A 17,927-nucleotide genomic window follows, 5' to 3' on the forward strand; every position below is an offset into this window, starting at 1 on the left:
TTACAATGAAAGAACACTATAAATCAGTATCCCTCATGTTATCAAGTTGAATCTAGCAATATAAAAAGGATAATTCATCATGGCAAGTAGGGCTTATCCTGGGAATACAATGTCTGTTCAAAATTTTCTTGACAAAAGTGAACATCTGGCAGGTCGTGGTGGCACATACCTGTAATCCCAGCACTTTGGGAAACTGAGGCAGGCAGATCACCTGAGGTCAGGAGTTTGAGACCAGCCTGGCTAACATTGTGAAACCGTGTCTCTAATAAAAATACAAAACTAGCTGGGTGTGGTAGGAGGCGCCTATAATCCCAGCTACTCAAGATGCTGAGGCAGGAGAATCGCTTGAACCCAGGAGGCGAAGGTTGCAGTGAGCCAAGATTGCACCACTGCACTCCATCCTAGGTGACAGAGCAAGGACTCATTTCAAAAAAAATTAAAAAGTGAACATCCATTCAGGGTTAAAAAAAAAAAAAAAAACTCAGCAAACTAAGAATAGAAAGAAACTTCGTTAACCTGCTAAAAGGGCATTTTGAAAGACATTTAATGTTAGAAGTCTAAATGCTTTCCACCAAAGACTGAGAACAAAGAAAAGAATGTTTGCATTCACCACTCCCAGTCAATATTGTAACTGAAAGTCCTGGCCAATGTAATAGGTAGGAAAAGGAAACAAAAGTTATGTCAATTGAAAAGGAAGAAAAATAAAACTGTCTTTATTCACTAATAACATGGTTGTCACACAAAAAAAGTCCAGGAAATCTACAGAAAATCCTAAAACTAATAAATGATTTTTACAAGATCACAGAATAATACGCAAAAGTCAATCGTATTTTTAAGTAAACAAAAATTAGAAATTTAGAAAATTTTAGTAACATTTATAATATCATAAAATATGAAATACATAGGGATAATCTGACAAAAGATGTTTAAGACCTATACACTGAAAACTAAAAAACATTGCTGATAGAAGTTAAGGAATGACTAAGTAAATTGGAAGATATACCAGGTTCATGGATTAGAAGATTTAATGCTGTTAAAGTGTCAATTTCCCCAAATTAATCTGTAGATCTAATGTGTTCCTAAATATAATCGTGTCAGGCTTTTCTTTTTTTTTTCAGTAAACATTGTAAAGCTGATTCCAAAATTCTTATGGAAATGTTAAGTGCCTAGAATAGTCAAAATAACTTTGTAAAAGAAGAATAAAATTGGAGGATTTCCACTACCTAACTTTAAGACTTATTATAAAGCTACGGTAATAAAGACAATGTGGTATTTGTGTCCAGATAGAAAATTAGATTAACAGGGCTGGGTGCACTGGCTTACACCTGTAATCTCAGCACTTTGGGAGGCTCAGGTGGGGAGATCACGAGGTCAGGAGTTCAAGACCATCCTAGCCAACAGGCCTAGCCAACATGGTGAAACCCTGTCTCTATTAAAAATATAAAGGCCGGGCGCGGTGGCTCAAGCCTGTAATCCCAGCACTTTGGGAGGCTGAGACGGGCGGATCACGAGGTCAGGAGATCGAGACCATTCCGGCTAACACGGTGAAACCCCGTCTCTACCAAAAAATACAAAAAAAAACCACTAGCAGGGCGAGGTGGCGGGCGCCTGTAGTCCCAGCTACTCGGGAGGCTGAGGCAGGAGAATGGCGTAAACCCGGGAGGCGGAGCTTGCAGTGAGCTGAGATCCGGCCACTGCACTCCAGCCCGGGCGACAGAGAGAGACTCCGTCTCAAAAAAAAAAAAAAAAAAAAAAATATATATATATATATAAATTAGCTGGGTGTGGTGGCACGCGCCTGTAGTCTCAGCTACTCGGGAGGATGAGGCAGGAGAACCTCTTGAACCTGGGAGGCAGAGGTTGCAGTGAACCAAGATTGCGCCACTGCATTCCAGCCTGACAACAGAGTGAGACTCCGTCTTAAAAAAAAAAGAAAAGAAAAAAGAAAGAAAATTAGATCAACAGAACGGAATGAAGAGTCCACAGATAGATATACACATGCATAGTCAACTGATTTTTGACAAAGCCGCAGGGCATTTCAGTGGGAAAAGATAATATTTTCAATAAATGGTACCGGACTGACTGGGTATTCACATGCAAAAAGACGAAACTTCGGCCGGCGTAGTGGCTCATGCCGGTAATCCCAGCACTTTGGGAAGCCGAGGCAGGTGGGTGGATCACCTGAGGTCAGGTGTTCGAGACCTGCCTGACCAACATGGTGAAACTCCCTCTCTACTAAAAATACAAAAAGTAGCCAAGCATGGTGGCGGGCACCTGTAATCCCAGCTACTCTAGAGGCTGAGGCAGGAGAATCGCTTGAATCTTGGAGGCAGAGGTGCAGTGGGCCCAGATCACACTGCTGCACTCCAGCCTGGGCGGGGGAGTGAGACTCCCTCTCAAAAACAACAACAACAACAAAGGCAAAATGGAACATAGATCTAAATGTGAAATACCAAGCTATCAAACTTCCTTTCTTTTCCCCCAAAGTGCTGGGAATACAGATGTGAGCCACCACACCCAGCAAATCAAATTATCAAACTTCTGAAGAAAACATTTTTAAAAACTTTGTGAGTTTTCACCAGGCAAAGGTTTTTTAAAATACAACACCAACAGTATGATTCATAAAAGAAAAAATTGATAAATTGGACTTAGAATCCACAGTGGTACATGCCACCATGCCAGGCTAATTTTTGTATTTTTAGTAGAGATGGGGTTTCACCATGTTGGCCAGGCTGGTCTCAAACTCCAGGCCTCAAGTGATCCGCCTGCCTCAGCCTCCCAAAGTACTGGTATTACAGGCATGAGCCACTACACCTGGCCTTTTTTTTTTTTTTATTTCTAAGAAAAGAGATTTTTTTTTTCTTTTTTTTTTTAAGATGGGAGTCTCACTCTGTCTCCAGGATGGAGTGCAATGGTGCCATCCTGGCTCACTGTAACCTCTGCCTCCCGGGTTCCAGCGTTTCTCCTGCCTCAGCCTCCCGAGTAGCTGGGATTACAGGAACGTGCCACCACACCCGGCTAATTTTTTGTACTTTTTAGTAGAGATGGGGTTTCACCACACTGGCCAGGCTGGTCTCGAACTCCTGACTGCAGGTGATCCACTCGCCTCAGCCTCCTAAAGGGCTGGGATTACAGGCATGAGCCACCACACCCGGTCTGAATCACTGTATTTTGGAAAAGGTAAGTTCAAGAATTAGCGGCCGGGCGCGGTGGCTCAAGCCTGTAATCCCAGCACTTTGGGAGGCCGAGACGGGCGGATCACGAGGTCAGGAGATCGAGACCATCCTGGCTAACACGGTGAAACCTCGTCTCTACTAAAAGAATACAAAAAAACTAGCCGGGCGAGGTAGCGGGCGCCTGTAGTCCCAGCTACTCGGGAGGCTGAGGCAGGAGAATGGCGTAAACCCGGGAGGCGGAGCTTGCAGTGAGCTGAGATCCGGCCACTGCACTCCAGCCTGGGCGACAGAGCGAGACTCCGTCTCAAAAAAAAAAAAAAAAGAATTAGCTGGGATGGTGGCAGGCACCTATAATCCCAGCTATTTGGGAGGCTGAGGCAGGATAATCACTTGAACCAGGAGGTGGAGGTTGCAGTGAGCCGAGATGGTGCCACTGCACTCCAGCCTGGGCAACAGAGCAAGGCTCTGTCTCAAAAAAAAAAAAAAAAAGAAAAAAGAAAAAAAAATTACAGAATTAAGAGTTGCTCATGCAGAGGGAAAAAGAAAGATTTATTGTCATTGTCGTTTTCCTTTTTTTTTTTTTTTTTTGTGGAAACACAGACACTAGGACCTTAAGAAAAGGCAGGAGACAGATCTACCGAATCTCTGGGTTCTCCCAGCAGAGTGATCCTCCCTACTCAGTGATCTCTACTGAGCAGGAGCCACCAATTCTCTTTGTAACTTAATGGAAGTGGCTTTCCCCTGTCAGCACCTCAGTTTCATTTGTAAAATGAGGCAAAGCAAACCTACCTCTGAAGGCTGTTATGAGATCATGGTTTGGAACTTTCCTAGCCAAAAGTAAATGCACAAGTGATGTCTTGTGTGGCAACCCATGATCCAACCACCAAATAGAAAACAATGTTCAAACACACAGAATATCAAAAGTACACATACAAATGGTAGGAGTGTAAGTTAATAGTGTGACAGTGTCTACTAAAGCTAAACACATAACGGCTCTATGATCAGCAATTCCACACTTGGTTCTATTTTTTTTTTCGGGGTGGGGGGTAGGGGGCATCCATTTTCAGAAGACATGAATACATCAGTTTGCCCAAAGAAATATACTAGAATATTCACAGTGAGAGACAGGACTAGCTGGATTTCCTAGGCCAACTAAGAATCGCTAAGCCTAGCTGGGAAGGTGACCGCATTCACCTTTAAACAAGGGGCTTGCAACTTAGCTCACACCTGACCAATCAGGTAGTAAAGAGAGCTCACTAAAATGCTAACCAGGCAAAAACAGAAGGTAAAGAAATAGCCAGGGAGCTATTTCCTGAGAGCACAGGGGGAGAGACAACGATCGGGATACAAACCCGGCAACGGCAATCCCCTTTGGGTCCCCTCCCATTTTATGGGAGCTCTGTTTTCACTCTTTTTTTTTTTTTTTTTTTTTGAGATGGAGTCTCGCTCTGTCACCCAGGCTGGAGTGCAGTGGCAGGATCTCAGCTCACTGCAAGCTCCACCTCCTGGGTTCACGCCATTCTCCTGCCTCAGCCTCCCGAGTAGCTGGGACTACAGGCACCGGCCACCACACCCAGCTAATTTTTTGTATTTTTAGTAGAGACGGGGTTTCACCATGTTAGCCAGGATGGTCTCGATCTCCTGACCTCGTGATCCGCCCGCCTCGGCCTCCCAAAGTGCTGAGATTACAGGCGCGAGCCACCTCGCCTGGCTGTTTTCACTCTTAAATCTTTCAACTGCACACTCTTCTGCTCCGTATTTGTTACCGCTCGAGCTGAGCTTTCGCTCGCCGTCCACCGCTGCTGTCTGCTGCCGTGGTAGACCTGCCACTGACTTCCACCCCTCCAGATCGGGGTGTCCACTCCACTTCTGATCCAGCGAGGCAGCACCCATTGCCCCTCCCAATTGGGCTAGAGGCTTTCCATTGTTCCTGTGCGGGCTAAGTGCCCAGGGTTCATCCGAATTGAGCTGAATAGAGCTATTAACACTCAACACATGGCCCAAGATTCCATTCCTTGGAATCTGTGAGGCCAAGAACCCCAGGTCAGAGAACAAGAGGCTTGCCGCCATCTTGGAAGTGGCCCGCCACCATCTTGGGAGCTCTAAGAACAAGGACCCCCGTAACAATAGCACTATAACAGCCCTAAACTGGAAAATATCCCGTCTGAGGTATAGAGCATAGTCACAAAATGGAAACCATCCAGAATGAAAATGAAAGAACTATTTCTACACATAATATGCATGAATCTCACAAAAATAACATTAACTAAAAAAAGCCAAACACAGTACACAGAGTACTGGTCTAGAGAGAAAGAGAATTCAAAACAAATAAAAGTAACTTACTTGTTATAACTCAGGGTGAGTCCAGCCAGACACAGTGGTTCATGTCTGTAACCCCAGCACTTTGGAAGGCTGAAGTAGGAGGATCATCTGAGCCCAGGAGTTCGTGACCAGCCTGGGCAACATAGGGAAACCCTATCCTTACAAAAAACATTTTAAAATTAGCAACGCATGGTGGCACATGCCTGTAGTCCCAGGTGCTTGGGAGGCTGAGGCTATAGGATCACTTGAGTCTGGGAGGTTGAGCCTGGAGTGAGCAGTGGTGTCACCACTGCACTCCAGCCTGGACGACAAAGCAAGAACCTGTTTCAAAAGATATATATATATATATATTTAAAGGCTATGTGGAGTGGGTCATGCCTGTAATCCCAGTACTTTTGGAGGCTGAGGAGAGAGGATCGCTTGAGGCCAGGAGTTGGAGACTCTAGTGAGCTATGATTGTGCCACTGCACTCCAGCCTGGGCGACAGAGAGAGACCATATCTCTCAAAAATAAAAATAAAAATAAAAAAAACAGATGAGTAGATGAGTGATAACCTTTAGAAAGGATCCGGGAGGCTGGATGTGGTGGCTCACTGGCTCACGCCTGTAATCCCAGCACTTTGGGAGGCCAAGGCAGGCAGATCACTTGAGGTCAGGAGTTTGTGACCGGCCTGGCCAACATGGTGAAATTCTGTCTCTACTAAAAATACAAACATTAGCCTGGGCAACAGAGTGAGGCTCCGTCTTGAGGCGGGGGTTGGGGAGGGGGAGGGAAGAAGGGATGGAGGAAAGGGGAGCACATGGGGCTTCTACTGTTCGGTTTTGCGATCTGAATTCAGGTTGTAAGGGTGTGTTCACTTTGTGTAATTTCGTCGAGCTGTAATGATTTGTGCTCTTCTCTTTAACTTCAATAAAAGATTTATTTAACAAAAACTGTAGCTGGTGTGAAGGGTAGCAGTGTATCCCTGGGGGCTGGAGTACAGGCTTTGGGGTCAGACAGACCTGGGTCCCAATCTGTGCTTTGTCCCTTCGGCATGTTGTGACTACGGCTGGTGGTTTCGTGGCTCTGAGCTTGTTTCCTTCTCTATAAACAAGGAAACATAATACCTGCTACGATGATGCCTGTAAAGCTTAAGCACAGGACCTGGCATAGGTTTGTAAGGCGGAAACCTGGGATACAGAATTAAGGCCTATGGATCTCCTGTGCAACCCAATTTCTGGGCACTGGCTGCCTCATTTTCCCCAGCCCAGACGCGTGGGTTCTACTTGACTGGTTGCTCACTGCGGGCTCGGGGCTCCTCACTCCCGGGGGTAAAGCCCGGTACGAAGGGTCACCTTCAGCGGCTGCTCAGACCTTCCCACGCCCGCGCGGCGCACAATCTTGGGATCAGCCCCACAAGGAGACCCTACCCGCCCATACGATCCCTTATGTGGAGCCCAGCTCAAGGTCCCTCCAGCTCAGACACTAAATGAAAGCTAAGAGCAGTTGGCCGCCAGACTGTCCGTGCCAGAGCTCTGCTAACTTACTCCGTTGAAAGAGCAACTGGGTTGCGCCACCTCCTGGGGTGAACCTCGACCCTCCACTGCAGGGCAAGATGGGGCCGTCGCATGATACTGCGCACGCGAACAGCTTCGGTCCCGCCCTAGCGCCTGCGGGTACGGACAGCGCACGAGCCTATGTTGAGGGAGGAGCTCAGATGAGCCCTTCATCCTATCCTGCCCTTCCAGCCATTCTTAGCGGTAACTTAAACTACACTTCCCAGAAGCCTCCTCAGCCAGGGACTTCCGTTGTCGTCAGCGGAAGCGGTGACAGATCATCCCAGGCCACACAGAGGCCGGCTTGGTCACTATGGAGGAGATAGGCATCTTGGTGGAGAAGGCTCAGGTACAGTGGGGACTTGGGCTTTTTAGTTCGTGCTGGGCTCGCGGGGAGAGGGTGAAGCCAGACCTGAGTGGGGAGATGAATGGCTTCCAGGACCCCGGCCCGGGTTGGGGTGATTTCCGAGGCCTCGGTGGAGAGCTTTGTGCTGTTCGAAGGCTTGTCTGGGTGGCCGAGTGATGGTGGGAGGTAAGGCTCAGAAAGCGGGTCTGAGGGAGTGAGTGACGTTAGTGGGTCTTTGGGACGCATTGATTTCGAACCCTGGCCGGTAGTGCTTAGTGAAGTCAGTGGCCCGGCGTTGGGATTGGGTCAGGCGGTGAGTGATGTATGGGATCCAGCCATGCGGCCGAGTGATCCCCGGGGCTAGGCTGCGGGGCTGACTGATGTTCAGGGCTTTGCTGATGCGGGTAATGGGGCGGATAGTTAAGTATTATCTGTGGCTTGGCTGAGTGATGCTTAGGTCTAAGGTGAGTTAGGAGACTGTGACATAAGGGATCTTTGAGGGGAAACTGGGGAATGTTGGGACTCTTTGAAGGCGCAGTTACTTTAACAGCTTATCTAGGAGAGCCATGTGACATTAGGAACCTCTTGAGGGGGATCGGGTGGCATTTGGGTCTGATAAGGAGTTGACGTGACATTTAGATCCTAGTTGGGGGTTGTGTGACACTGGGGACGTGTTATGAGTGGTATATGATAACATAAGAACTGTTTGGGGGCAAGTTGACATAAAGAGCTTGTTTAGGGGGCCAAAACAAGGATCTATTTAGAGGATCTTATGATATCAGGGGTCTGTTAGGGGCTAAGTGACTTCAGGGTGACGTGGGGAGGGGAACAAACGTTAGTGAAGTTGAGATGTTTTCATGAGAGGACCATCTTCCAACGTAAGTTGTCCCCTTTGGTCTAGGATGAGATCCCAGCGCTGTCCGTGTCCCGGCCCCAGACCGGCCTGTCCTTCCTGGGCCCTGAGCCTGAGGACCTGGAGGACCTGTACAGCCGCTACAAGGTACATTCAACCCCCAACCCAGACCTTGCACAGGACCTGGCATCTCATACTCTCCCCATTTTCCACCACTCTCTGGATCAGCAAGGGCTGGAGCCATTCCCGTCTGTCCCCTCTCTGCTCACAGAAGCTGCAGCAAGAGCTGGAGTTCCTGGAGGTGCAGGAGGAATACATCAAGGATGAGCAAAAGAACCTGAAAAAGGAATTCCTCCATGCCCAGGAGGAGGTGAAGCGAATCCAAAGCATCCCGCTGGTCATCGGACAATTTCTGGAGGCTGTGGATCAGAATACAGCTATCGTTGGCTCTACCACAGGTGTGTGGGTGGCCAAAGACATCTAATTCATTCATTTGTCCACTTAACTATTTCCTACCATGTGCTAGGAAGCAGCAAACAAGGCAGGGCAGTGCAGTGCAGTGTTCTTCAGAGTATTTTGACTGATCGAAAGGTAGAAATACATGTGTGTGTGTGTGTGTGTGTGTGTGTGTGTGTGTGTATATATATATATATATGTTGTTTTTTTTTTTTTTTGGAGACAGAGTTTTGCTCTTGTTGTCCAGGCTGAGAGTGCAATGGCATGATCTCGGCTCACTGCAACCTTTGCCTCCCAGGTTCAAGTGATTCTCATGTCTCAGCCTCCCAAGTAGCTGGGATTACAGGCATGGACCACCATGCCTGGCTACTTTTTGTGTTATTAGTAGAGACAGGATTTCACCACGTTGGCCAGTCTGGTCTCGAACTCCTGACCTCAGGTGATCCACCCGCCTCACCCTCCGAAAGTGCTGGGATTACAGGTGTGAGCCCCACTGTGCCCGGCCAGAAATATATTTTACATTGTGAATATCTGTCTCTGTCTCTTACTTTTTAGATAGATGTATAAAACATAAGTCTTTTTTTTTTTTTTTTTTTTTTTTTTTGAGACGGAGTCTTGCTCTGTCGCCCAGGCTGGAGTGTAGTGGCCGGATCTCAGCTCACTGCAAGCTCTGCCTCCCGGATTTACGCCATTCTCCTGCCTCAGCCTCCCGAGTAGCTGGGACTACAGGCGCCCACTACCTCGCCCAGCTAGTTTTTTGTATTTTTTAGTAGAGACGGGGTTTCACCGTGTTAGCCAGGATGGTCTCGATCTCCTGACCTCGTGATCTGCCCGTCTCGGCCTCCCAAAGTGCTGGGATTACAGGCTTGAGCCACCGCGCCCGGCAAAACATAAGTCTTACCATGAAATATTTAGCCTTACTAGGTGTGGTATATACTGATGTTTTCTATCCTATTCTAGTCTGTTTTGCTTTAAACACAGTTCTGGTCATGAACTTCCAAACTGATTTCACAACTACTACTGGTTTGGGGCCTGCAGTTTGCAACGATGAGTAGGAGTGTTAAGAGATTGGGCTCTGAGGCCAGGCATGGTGTCTCACACGTTTAATCCCAGTACTTTGGGAGACTCAGGTGGGCAGATCACTTGAGGCCAGAAGTTTGAGAACAGCCTGGGCAACATGGAGAAACCCCGTCTCTACTGCAAATATAAAAATTAGCCAGGTGTGGTGGTGCACGCCTGCAATCCCAGCTACTCGGGTGGTTGAGGCATGGGAATCTGTTGAACCCTGGAGGTGGAGGTTGCAGTGAGCCAAGATCGCGACACCATACTCCAGCCTGGGCAACAGAGCAACAGTCTGTCTTAAAAAAAAAAAAAAAAAAAAAAAAGACTGGGCTCTGATAGGGACTCAGAGTATATTGTAGCTGCTGCTGTTTATATGGGTCTAGGCCTTGCCCTCTTGATAGTCATTGTCACTGGCACTTATCTGTTTTTTCCTGTTTCTGGGCTCTGCTCCTCTGGACCAAGCCATGTTCTTATAAAAGTTGTGGAGAAATGTGTGCAATTGTGCCTGGAATTGGACTGGGGGGCTATGAGAAAGTGAGGGGAGAGTGGTATCCAGGATGAGGTCTCTATCTTTGACCTGTGGGAGTTGGGATAGTGCGGCTTTCCATGAGATGGCACCATGGGTAGGGGAGTAGGTTTGTGGGAACACAGGGAGGGCAGTGCAGAGCATCATGGGAGGTGTCCAGGAGGCTGCTGGTCAGCCAGGTCTGACAGTCAGGAGAGAGACTGAGCCTGGAAAGAGAAGTGTGCCTCACTAGTATGAGATGCAGGGGGAGGCCTGCTGGACAGCCAGGGTTGGAGCTCAAGGGAGAATCAGGGCAGTAGATAAGGAGTTCATGTGAATGTTGGGGACGGATAGCAGGAGGGAAGGCTGGAGGCCGAGAGGGGACCCCTCAGGGTCTGAGCCAGAGATGTTGGCGGCGTGGAGGGTGCGACTGTGAGATGAGGAGGAAGGAAGGGGGAAGGGGCAGTTTCCAGGCTGACACTTCTTGTTTTCCTCCCTCCCTTCTCGCAGGCTCCAACTATTATGTGCGCATCCTGAGCACCATCGATCGGGAGCTGCTCAAGCCCAACGCCTCAGTGGCCCTCCACAAACACAGCAATGCACTGGTGGACGTACTGCCCCCCGAAGCCGACAGCAGCATCATGATGCTCACCTCAGGTAAAGGGGGAGCCTGCAGCTGGGAGGGCCCTATGGGGACCTTGGGGACCCAGCCAGGAGCCCCAGCTCTGCTCTCCCACCAGACCAGAAGCCAGATGTGATGTATGCAGACATCGGAGGCATGGACATCCAGAAGCAGGAGGTGCGGGAGGCCGTGGAGCTCCCACTCACGCATTTCGAGCTCTACAAGCAGGTGAGGTGGTGCAGGTGGCAGGGAAGGGAGAGGCCCCATTGGGTCTGGGGTTGGAGGTGGAACCCCTGACTCCCACTTCTCTTCCTTCCTCTGGGTTTCAGATCGGCATCGATCCCCCCCGAGGCGTCCTCATGTATGGCCCACCTGGCTGCGGGAAGACCATGTTGGCAAAGGCAGTGGCACATCACACAACAGGTGAGCCCTTCGGCCCCTGCCCCGAGCTCTGATCTTCTGGCCTCTTCGCCTTGCTCCCTGCTCGCTCACTCTCCCCAGGAAGTGGCACTGCACAGTGATTAGAAACATAGACTCTGGGGTCACAGCCCACGTGTGCATGTTACTGGCTGTACTGACTTCACCTCCTTGGGCCTTTCCTCGTAGTAAAAGACTCATTTCATCTGGTGATTGTGAGCAGTTAATGAAATAATGCAATGTTTTCCTACAATGGGTTGTGACCCATTAATAATTATACATTTCAGTTTGTGGGTTGCAGCCAGCATTTTGAAACGTGAAGTAGAACAGAAAGCACCAGATCACATCCACATGGTATTTATACCATGGTACAAGTATATATGTTACAAGTTCGTCTGTTTCGTGAAACTTGTTTCATACATATGTGCACACTCATGTATACTTGTGGTTCTTCAAAAATGTATTTTTTTTTTTAATTCTTAAATATTTTGTAGAGATAGGGTCTGTGTTGCGCAGGCTGGTCTTGAACTCCTGGGCTCAAAAGATTCTCCCACCTCAGCCTCGCAAAGTGCTGGGATTACAGGTGTGAGCCATGTGCCTGGCCCCAAAAATACATTTCTTTTTGTAGGTGCCAGACAAAAATGTCTGAAAGTCACTCACTCTATAACTTTTTTTTTTTTTAATTTATTTTAAAGCCCTAAAATCTTCACCATATGTTCAGATCTTAATACATGTGAGCCAGGGAGCAGTAAGAGGCAGTAGTTAAGCAGTATGTTTTCTAGGGCTAGACTGCCTAGCTTTGAAATCTTACTTCCCCACCAACTTCTTATGTGATCCTGGGTAAGTTAACCTCTCTGTGACTCAGTGTCCTCAACTGTCAAATGGTACCTATTTTTCTGGGGTGGGTGTTCAGAAGAGCAAATTGATACTAGCATCTGGAATGGGCAATAAATGTTAACTGTTGTCATTGTTACTCATTTGCTTGGCACTTTATTGAACTTTTACTCTGTACCAGGCCTTGTGCTAGAATGCAAAGATGATAATCAGAGATGTCCCTTGCCTTGACTGGGAAAAAAGAAATAGACACCTAGAACTCAGTCATTCAGTGACGGTTTATTGAAGACCTACCATTTGCCAGGATGTGTTGTAGATGCTAGAGACGTGACAGTAAACAGAGCACCTCCTTATGGAGGTGATGTCTTAGTTGGAAAAGCAAACAGATACACAAGTCAGTAGATTATGTAGCACAACCCATGACCCGCATGTGACTCAGGATGGCTCTGAATGTGGCCCAACACAGATTCGTAAACTTTCTTAAACATAAGGATTTGTTTTTTTTTTTTTTTTTTTTTTGAGACAGAGTCTCGCTCTGTTGCCCAGGCTGGAATGCAGTGGTGCTATCTTGGTTCACTGCAACCTCCGCCTCCTGGGTTTAAGCAATTCTTCTACCTCTGTCTCCTGAGTGGCTGGAATTACAGGTACACACCACCACAACCGGCTAATTTTTCTTGCACTTTTGGTAGAAATGGGGTTTCACCATGCTGGCCAGGCTGGTCTCGAACTCCTGGCCTCAAGTGATCCACTCGCCTTAGTCTCCCAAATTTCTGGGATTACAGGTGTGAGCCACCGCACCACCTGTTTTTTTTTTAAGCTCATCAGCTATCATTAGTGTTAGTGTATTTTATGTGTGGCCCAAGACAATTCTTCCAGTGTGGCCCTGTGTACCCTTCACCCAGATTCCCCAATGTTATTATCTTATGTAACCATAGTACAATTAGGAAAACCAGGAAATTAACAGTGGTACAATACTATGAACTAAAGTTTAGACCTCCTTCAAATTTTACCAGCTTTTCCACTTAGAGACCCTCACTTCAGATTCTGTCATTTTTCTGAGTGAATTGGGGTGGTTTGTCACTGGCAGAGGGAGGGAGGAGAGAAGATGTAGAAGGGATGTAGAAATGGGAAAAGCTGCTAACTGGGGTAGAGTTTTGTTTTGTTTTCTAGAGATAGGGTCATGTCTGGCTGGGTGCAGTGGCTCACACCTATAATCTCAGCACTTCGGGAGGCTGAGGCAGGCAGATCACAAGGTCAGGAGTTCAAGACCACCCTGACAATAGTGAAACCCCGTCTGTACAAAAAATACAAAAAAATTAGCCAGGCATGGTGGTGGGCACCAGTAATCCTAGCTACTCGGGAGGCTGAGGCAGGATAATCACTTGAACCCGGGAGGTGGAGGTTGCAGTGAGTCGAGATTGTACTATTGCAATCCAGCCCAGGCGATAGTGTGAGATTCTGTCTCCAAAAAAAAAAAGAGAGACAGGGTCTTGTTCTGTCACCCAGGCTGGAGTGCACTGGTGTGATCATAGCCCACTGCAACCTCAATCTCCTGGGCTCAAGCAATCCTCCCCACTTCAGTCTCCTGAGTAGCTGGGACTACAGGCATGTGCACCCATGCCCAACTAATTTTTGTATCATCATTTTCAGTAGAGACAGGGTCTTGCTATGTTGCCCAGGCTGGTCTTAAACTCCTGGGCTCAAGCCATCCTCCTGCCTCGGCTTCCCAAAGTGTTGGGATCACAGGTGTGAACCTTTTTTTCCTCTCGTTTTTCGAGGGGAATTCATGTTTGTTCCAGTGACAGCACAGCTTACTAAGAGTGAGTAACTGAAGCAGGAGCCCATTCCAGGGTAGGTGGAAGGAGCAGTAGAGCCCAGAGGGGGCTGAGAGACTAGGGGGACAGGGAAGGTCAGGGTAGCAAGGGGACCGTAGTGATTGAGTAGGAAAGGCTGACGGACAGTCTGGGTCAGATAAGGCAATTCTAGGGATGGGGATTTCATGTGGAACTGGTTGGACATTTGCAGAACAGCCAACTAAATGCGTGGCCAAAGTCAGGTGGTCAGAGTGTGTTTAGAGCAGAAAAAGTCAGAAATCTTGAGGTTAGGATGCTGAATGAGCCCCCAGCTGATGCAAGTACCAAGAAAGAGGGACCCCTTGAGCTGGGTGTAAAGTCTAGATCTTAGGGAGGGAACAGGGCAGGGCTGAAGCCTTGAACAGTTCCTAGTTTAGGACATAAAACCACCCAGTCTATCTGTGGACTGCATGTCTCCCTAGGAGAGTTCTGGGGGTATGCGTCATACAACACAAAGCATCTGATCCTTAAGAAACAAGTATAACTTTAAGAAACAAGGCCAGGGTCAAGCATGGGGTGGTTCATGCCTATAATCCCAGCACTTTGGGAGGTTCAGCCAGGAGGATTGCTTGAGGCCAGGAGTTTGAGACCAGCCTGGGCAATATAGCAAGACCCCATCTCCTCAAAGATTTTAAAAAGCTAGGTGTGGGTACATGCCTATAGCCCTAGCTACTCGGGAGGCTGAAGAGGAAAGATTGCTTGAGCCCAGGAAATTGAGGCTGCAGTAAGCTATGATCATAGCACTGTACTCCAAGTCCAGAGGGAGGGCCCAGAATAAATCGGTCTTCAACCCCATTGCCAATTGTCAGTTCTATCAGAAGACATGCCGGTAGTCCCTGATTTTTTTCAGGAAATTAAAAAGCCGGGCCTTAGAGCAAATAGGAACTCAGGGCTCTTGGCGAGGCAGTGTGATGTCTTAGTATATGGGCAGCATATCTGTTTTCTTGCTGATTTTGCAAGTGCTCCAGAAATCTAGACTGGTTTTTTCTTTCTTTTTTTTAGTATTTCATATCCTGATTTTTAAATGTTGGGCCAGAAAAATGACACATCTGGCTGGGCATGGTGGCTTATGTCTGTAATCCCAGAACTTTGGGAAGCCAAGGCAGGTGGATCACTTGAGGTCAGGAGTTCAAGACCAGCTTGGCCAACATGGTGAAACCTCATCTCTACTAAAAAATACAAAAATTAGCTTGGCGTGGCAGTGCACGCCTGTAATTCCAGCTACCCAGGAGGCCGAGGCAAGAGGATCACTTGAACCCTGAAGGCAGAAGTTGTACTGAGCTGAGATTGTGCCACTGCACTCCAGCCTGGGCAACAGAGCAAGACTCTGCCTCAAACAAACAAACAAAAAAAAAAAACAGTGACACATTTGTGAGGAGGATTCATAATTTAGGCCACTGGATCACTCGGGGGTACAAGTAGATGACTATTCCTCAGGGCTGGATGTGGGACGCAGCCTTGGGCATGAGAGAATGACACAACTACTAGGTGTGGGTATCCAAGGAAAAGGATGTCTTCAAGGAATTCTCAGTTTCTGTTAAAGCAGAATGGGCCCCTCAGGAGGCTCATCCCTGCCTAACCCTTGTCATCCTGTCATCAGCTGCATTCATCCGGGTTGTGGGCTCAGAGTTTGTACAGAAGTACCTGGGTGAGGGCCCCCGCATGGTCCGGGATGTGTTCCGCCTGGCCAAGGAGAATGCACCTGCCATCATCTTCATAGATGAGATTGATGCCATCGCCACCAAGAGATTCGATGCTCAGACGGGGGGTAAGTGATGCTGAAGCAAGGCCCGGGGTCTTGGACAGGCTTGTCGCATGGGATGCCTGGGACTGACCATGCTGTGCACTCTCAGCCGACAGGGAGGTTCAGAGGATCCTGCTGGAGCTGCTGAATCAGATGGATGGATTTGATCAGAATGTCAATGTCAAGGTTTGGGGTTCGGGATGGACAAGGGGAGGTGTGGTATAGGAACTGGGGAAAGGTGGGGGCTGGCACCTGAGGGGCGGTTATCATGACAGGAAGGAGGTAGGAGTGCAGAGATCTGAGCTGACCTGCCCCCGATGTCAGGTGATCATGGCCACAAACAGAGCAGACACCCTGGATCCGGCCCTGCTACGGCCAGGACGGCTGGATCGTAAAATTGAATTTCCACTTCCTGACCGCCGCCAGAAGAGATTGATTTTCTCCACTATCACCAGCAAGATGAACCTCTCTGAGGAGGTTGACTTGGAAGATTGTATCCTGCTGCAGAAGTGAGGGAGGGGCCCTAGTTGGGAACGGGGATTAGATCTTCAGCCCCACTTCTGCCATCACCACAGCCCAGACTGTGCAGGTGGGACCAAGGTCCAGGGAGGAGGGGAGGTGACAGAGATGGCCAAAGATGACTTCCAGCCCCAGGCATTCACTCCATCACACAGGGAATAGTTTCCTTAACTTGCTGCAGATGTGGCCCGGCCAGATAAGATTTCAGGAGCTGATATCAACTCCATCTGTCAGGAGGTAAGTGGTGGTTTCTCTCTGGATACAGGCAGCGGGTGTGTGAGGACCCTTCTTCTTCTCTGAACCACTCTGCTATAGTCCTTCTGTCCCCTCATGGCTGCCCTGGGTTGTGGACACCATCTCTCTCTTCCTCTACCATCACTAGGGGTGGATAGTATAGGGGTAGTGTTTTGTTTTTTGTGTTTTGCTTTGAGACGGGGACTCTCTCTATCACCCAGGCTGGAGTGCAGTGGCGCAGTCATGACTCACTGCAGTGATCCTCCCACCTCAGCCTCCCGAGTAGTTGGGATTACAGGCGCCCACCACCACGTCTGGCTAATATTTGTACATTTTGTAGAGAAGGGGTTTCACCATGTTGCCCAGGCTGGTCTCGAACTCCTGGGCTCAAGTGATCCATCTACCTCAGCCTCCCAAAGTGTCAGGATTACAAGCATGAGCCACCGCGCCCTGCCACAGGAAGTAGATTTTAACTCTCATCCTTCAACAGAGTGGAATGTTGGCTGTCCGTGAAAACCGCTACATTGTCCTGGCCAAGGACTTCGAGAAAGCATACAAGACTGTCATCAAGAAGGACGAGCAGGAGCATGAGTTTTACAAGTGACCCCTCCCTTCCCTCCACCACACCACTCAGGGGCTGGGGCTTCTCTCGCCCCCCAGCACCTCTGTCCCAAAACCTCATTCCCTTTTTCCTTTACCCAGGATTGGTTTCTTCAATAAATAGATAAGATCGAATCCATTTCATTTCTTCTTAGAAGTTTAACTCCTTTGGAGAATGTGGGCCTTGAATAGGATCCTCTGGGTCCCTCTTAATCTGACAGATGAGCAGACGAGGTGCATGGCCTGTGCTGCAGCTTGAGAGAACCAAAGAATTCAAACCAGATAACTTCCGAAATGTGGGGAAAGGGATGGAAAGTGAACCTGAGATGGCAGTCCTTAATCACGGAATAAAGCCCTGTGCATCTCCCTCATTTCCTACAGTAAAAGTAAAGCAATTCAGGTCATAGGCCTTAGGAGTTCATAGGAAGGAGATGTCCAGTGCTGTCCAATAGAACTTGCCACAATGATGGATATGTTCTATGTTCTCCAGTATGGTAGCTGCTCGCCACATGTGGCTAATAAGCACCTGAAATATGGCTGGCATGACTGAGAAACTGAACTTTTTTTTTTTTTTTTTTTTTTTGAGATGGAGTCTTGCTGTGTCACCCAGGCTAGAGTGTAGTGGTGAGATCTCGGCTTACTGTTGCCTCTGCCTCCCGGGTTCAGGTGATTCTCCTGCCTCAGCTTCCCGAGTAGCTGGGACCACAGGCACCTGCCACCACACCCAGCTAAATTTTATATTTCTAGTAGAGACAGGGTTTCACTATATTGGCTAGGCTGGTCTCGAACTCCTGACCTGAAATGATCTGCCTGCCTTGGCCTTCCTAATTCCTAAGTGTTGGGATTACA

General features: G+C 48.2%; 1 protein-coding gene across 1 annotated transcript; it reads left to right on the forward strand.

Annotated features, from left to right (window-relative positions):
• Positions 1-7,153: 7,153 nt before the first annotated feature.
• On the forward strand, positions 7,154-17,217 carry PSMC4 (proteasome 26S subunit, ATPase 4). The gene is made up of 11 exons (XM_033226237.1): positions 7,154-7,382; positions 8,281-8,379; positions 8,504-8,690; positions 10,766-10,912; positions 10,996-11,105; positions 11,207-11,300; positions 15,582-15,749; positions 15,835-15,911; positions 16,050-16,218; positions 16,426-16,481; positions 16,969-17,217. Exons 1-11 carry the CDS (start codon positions 7,347-7,349, stop codon positions 17,080-17,082), a joined length of 1,257 nt encoding a protein of 418 aa, XP_033082128.1. The 5' UTR covers positions 7,154-7,346; the 3' UTR covers positions 17,083-17,217.
• Positions 17,218-17,927: the final 710 nt, after the last annotated feature.

This window comes from Trachypithecus francoisi, unplaced genomic scaffold (assembly GCF_009764315.1).
Source record: "Trachypithecus francoisi isolate TF-2019V2 unplaced genomic scaffold, Tfra_2.0 Lachesis_group12, whole genome shotgun sequence".
In the NCBI taxonomy this organism is placed as follows: domain Eukaryota; kingdom Metazoa; phylum Chordata; class Mammalia; order Primates; family Cercopithecidae; genus Trachypithecus; species Trachypithecus francoisi.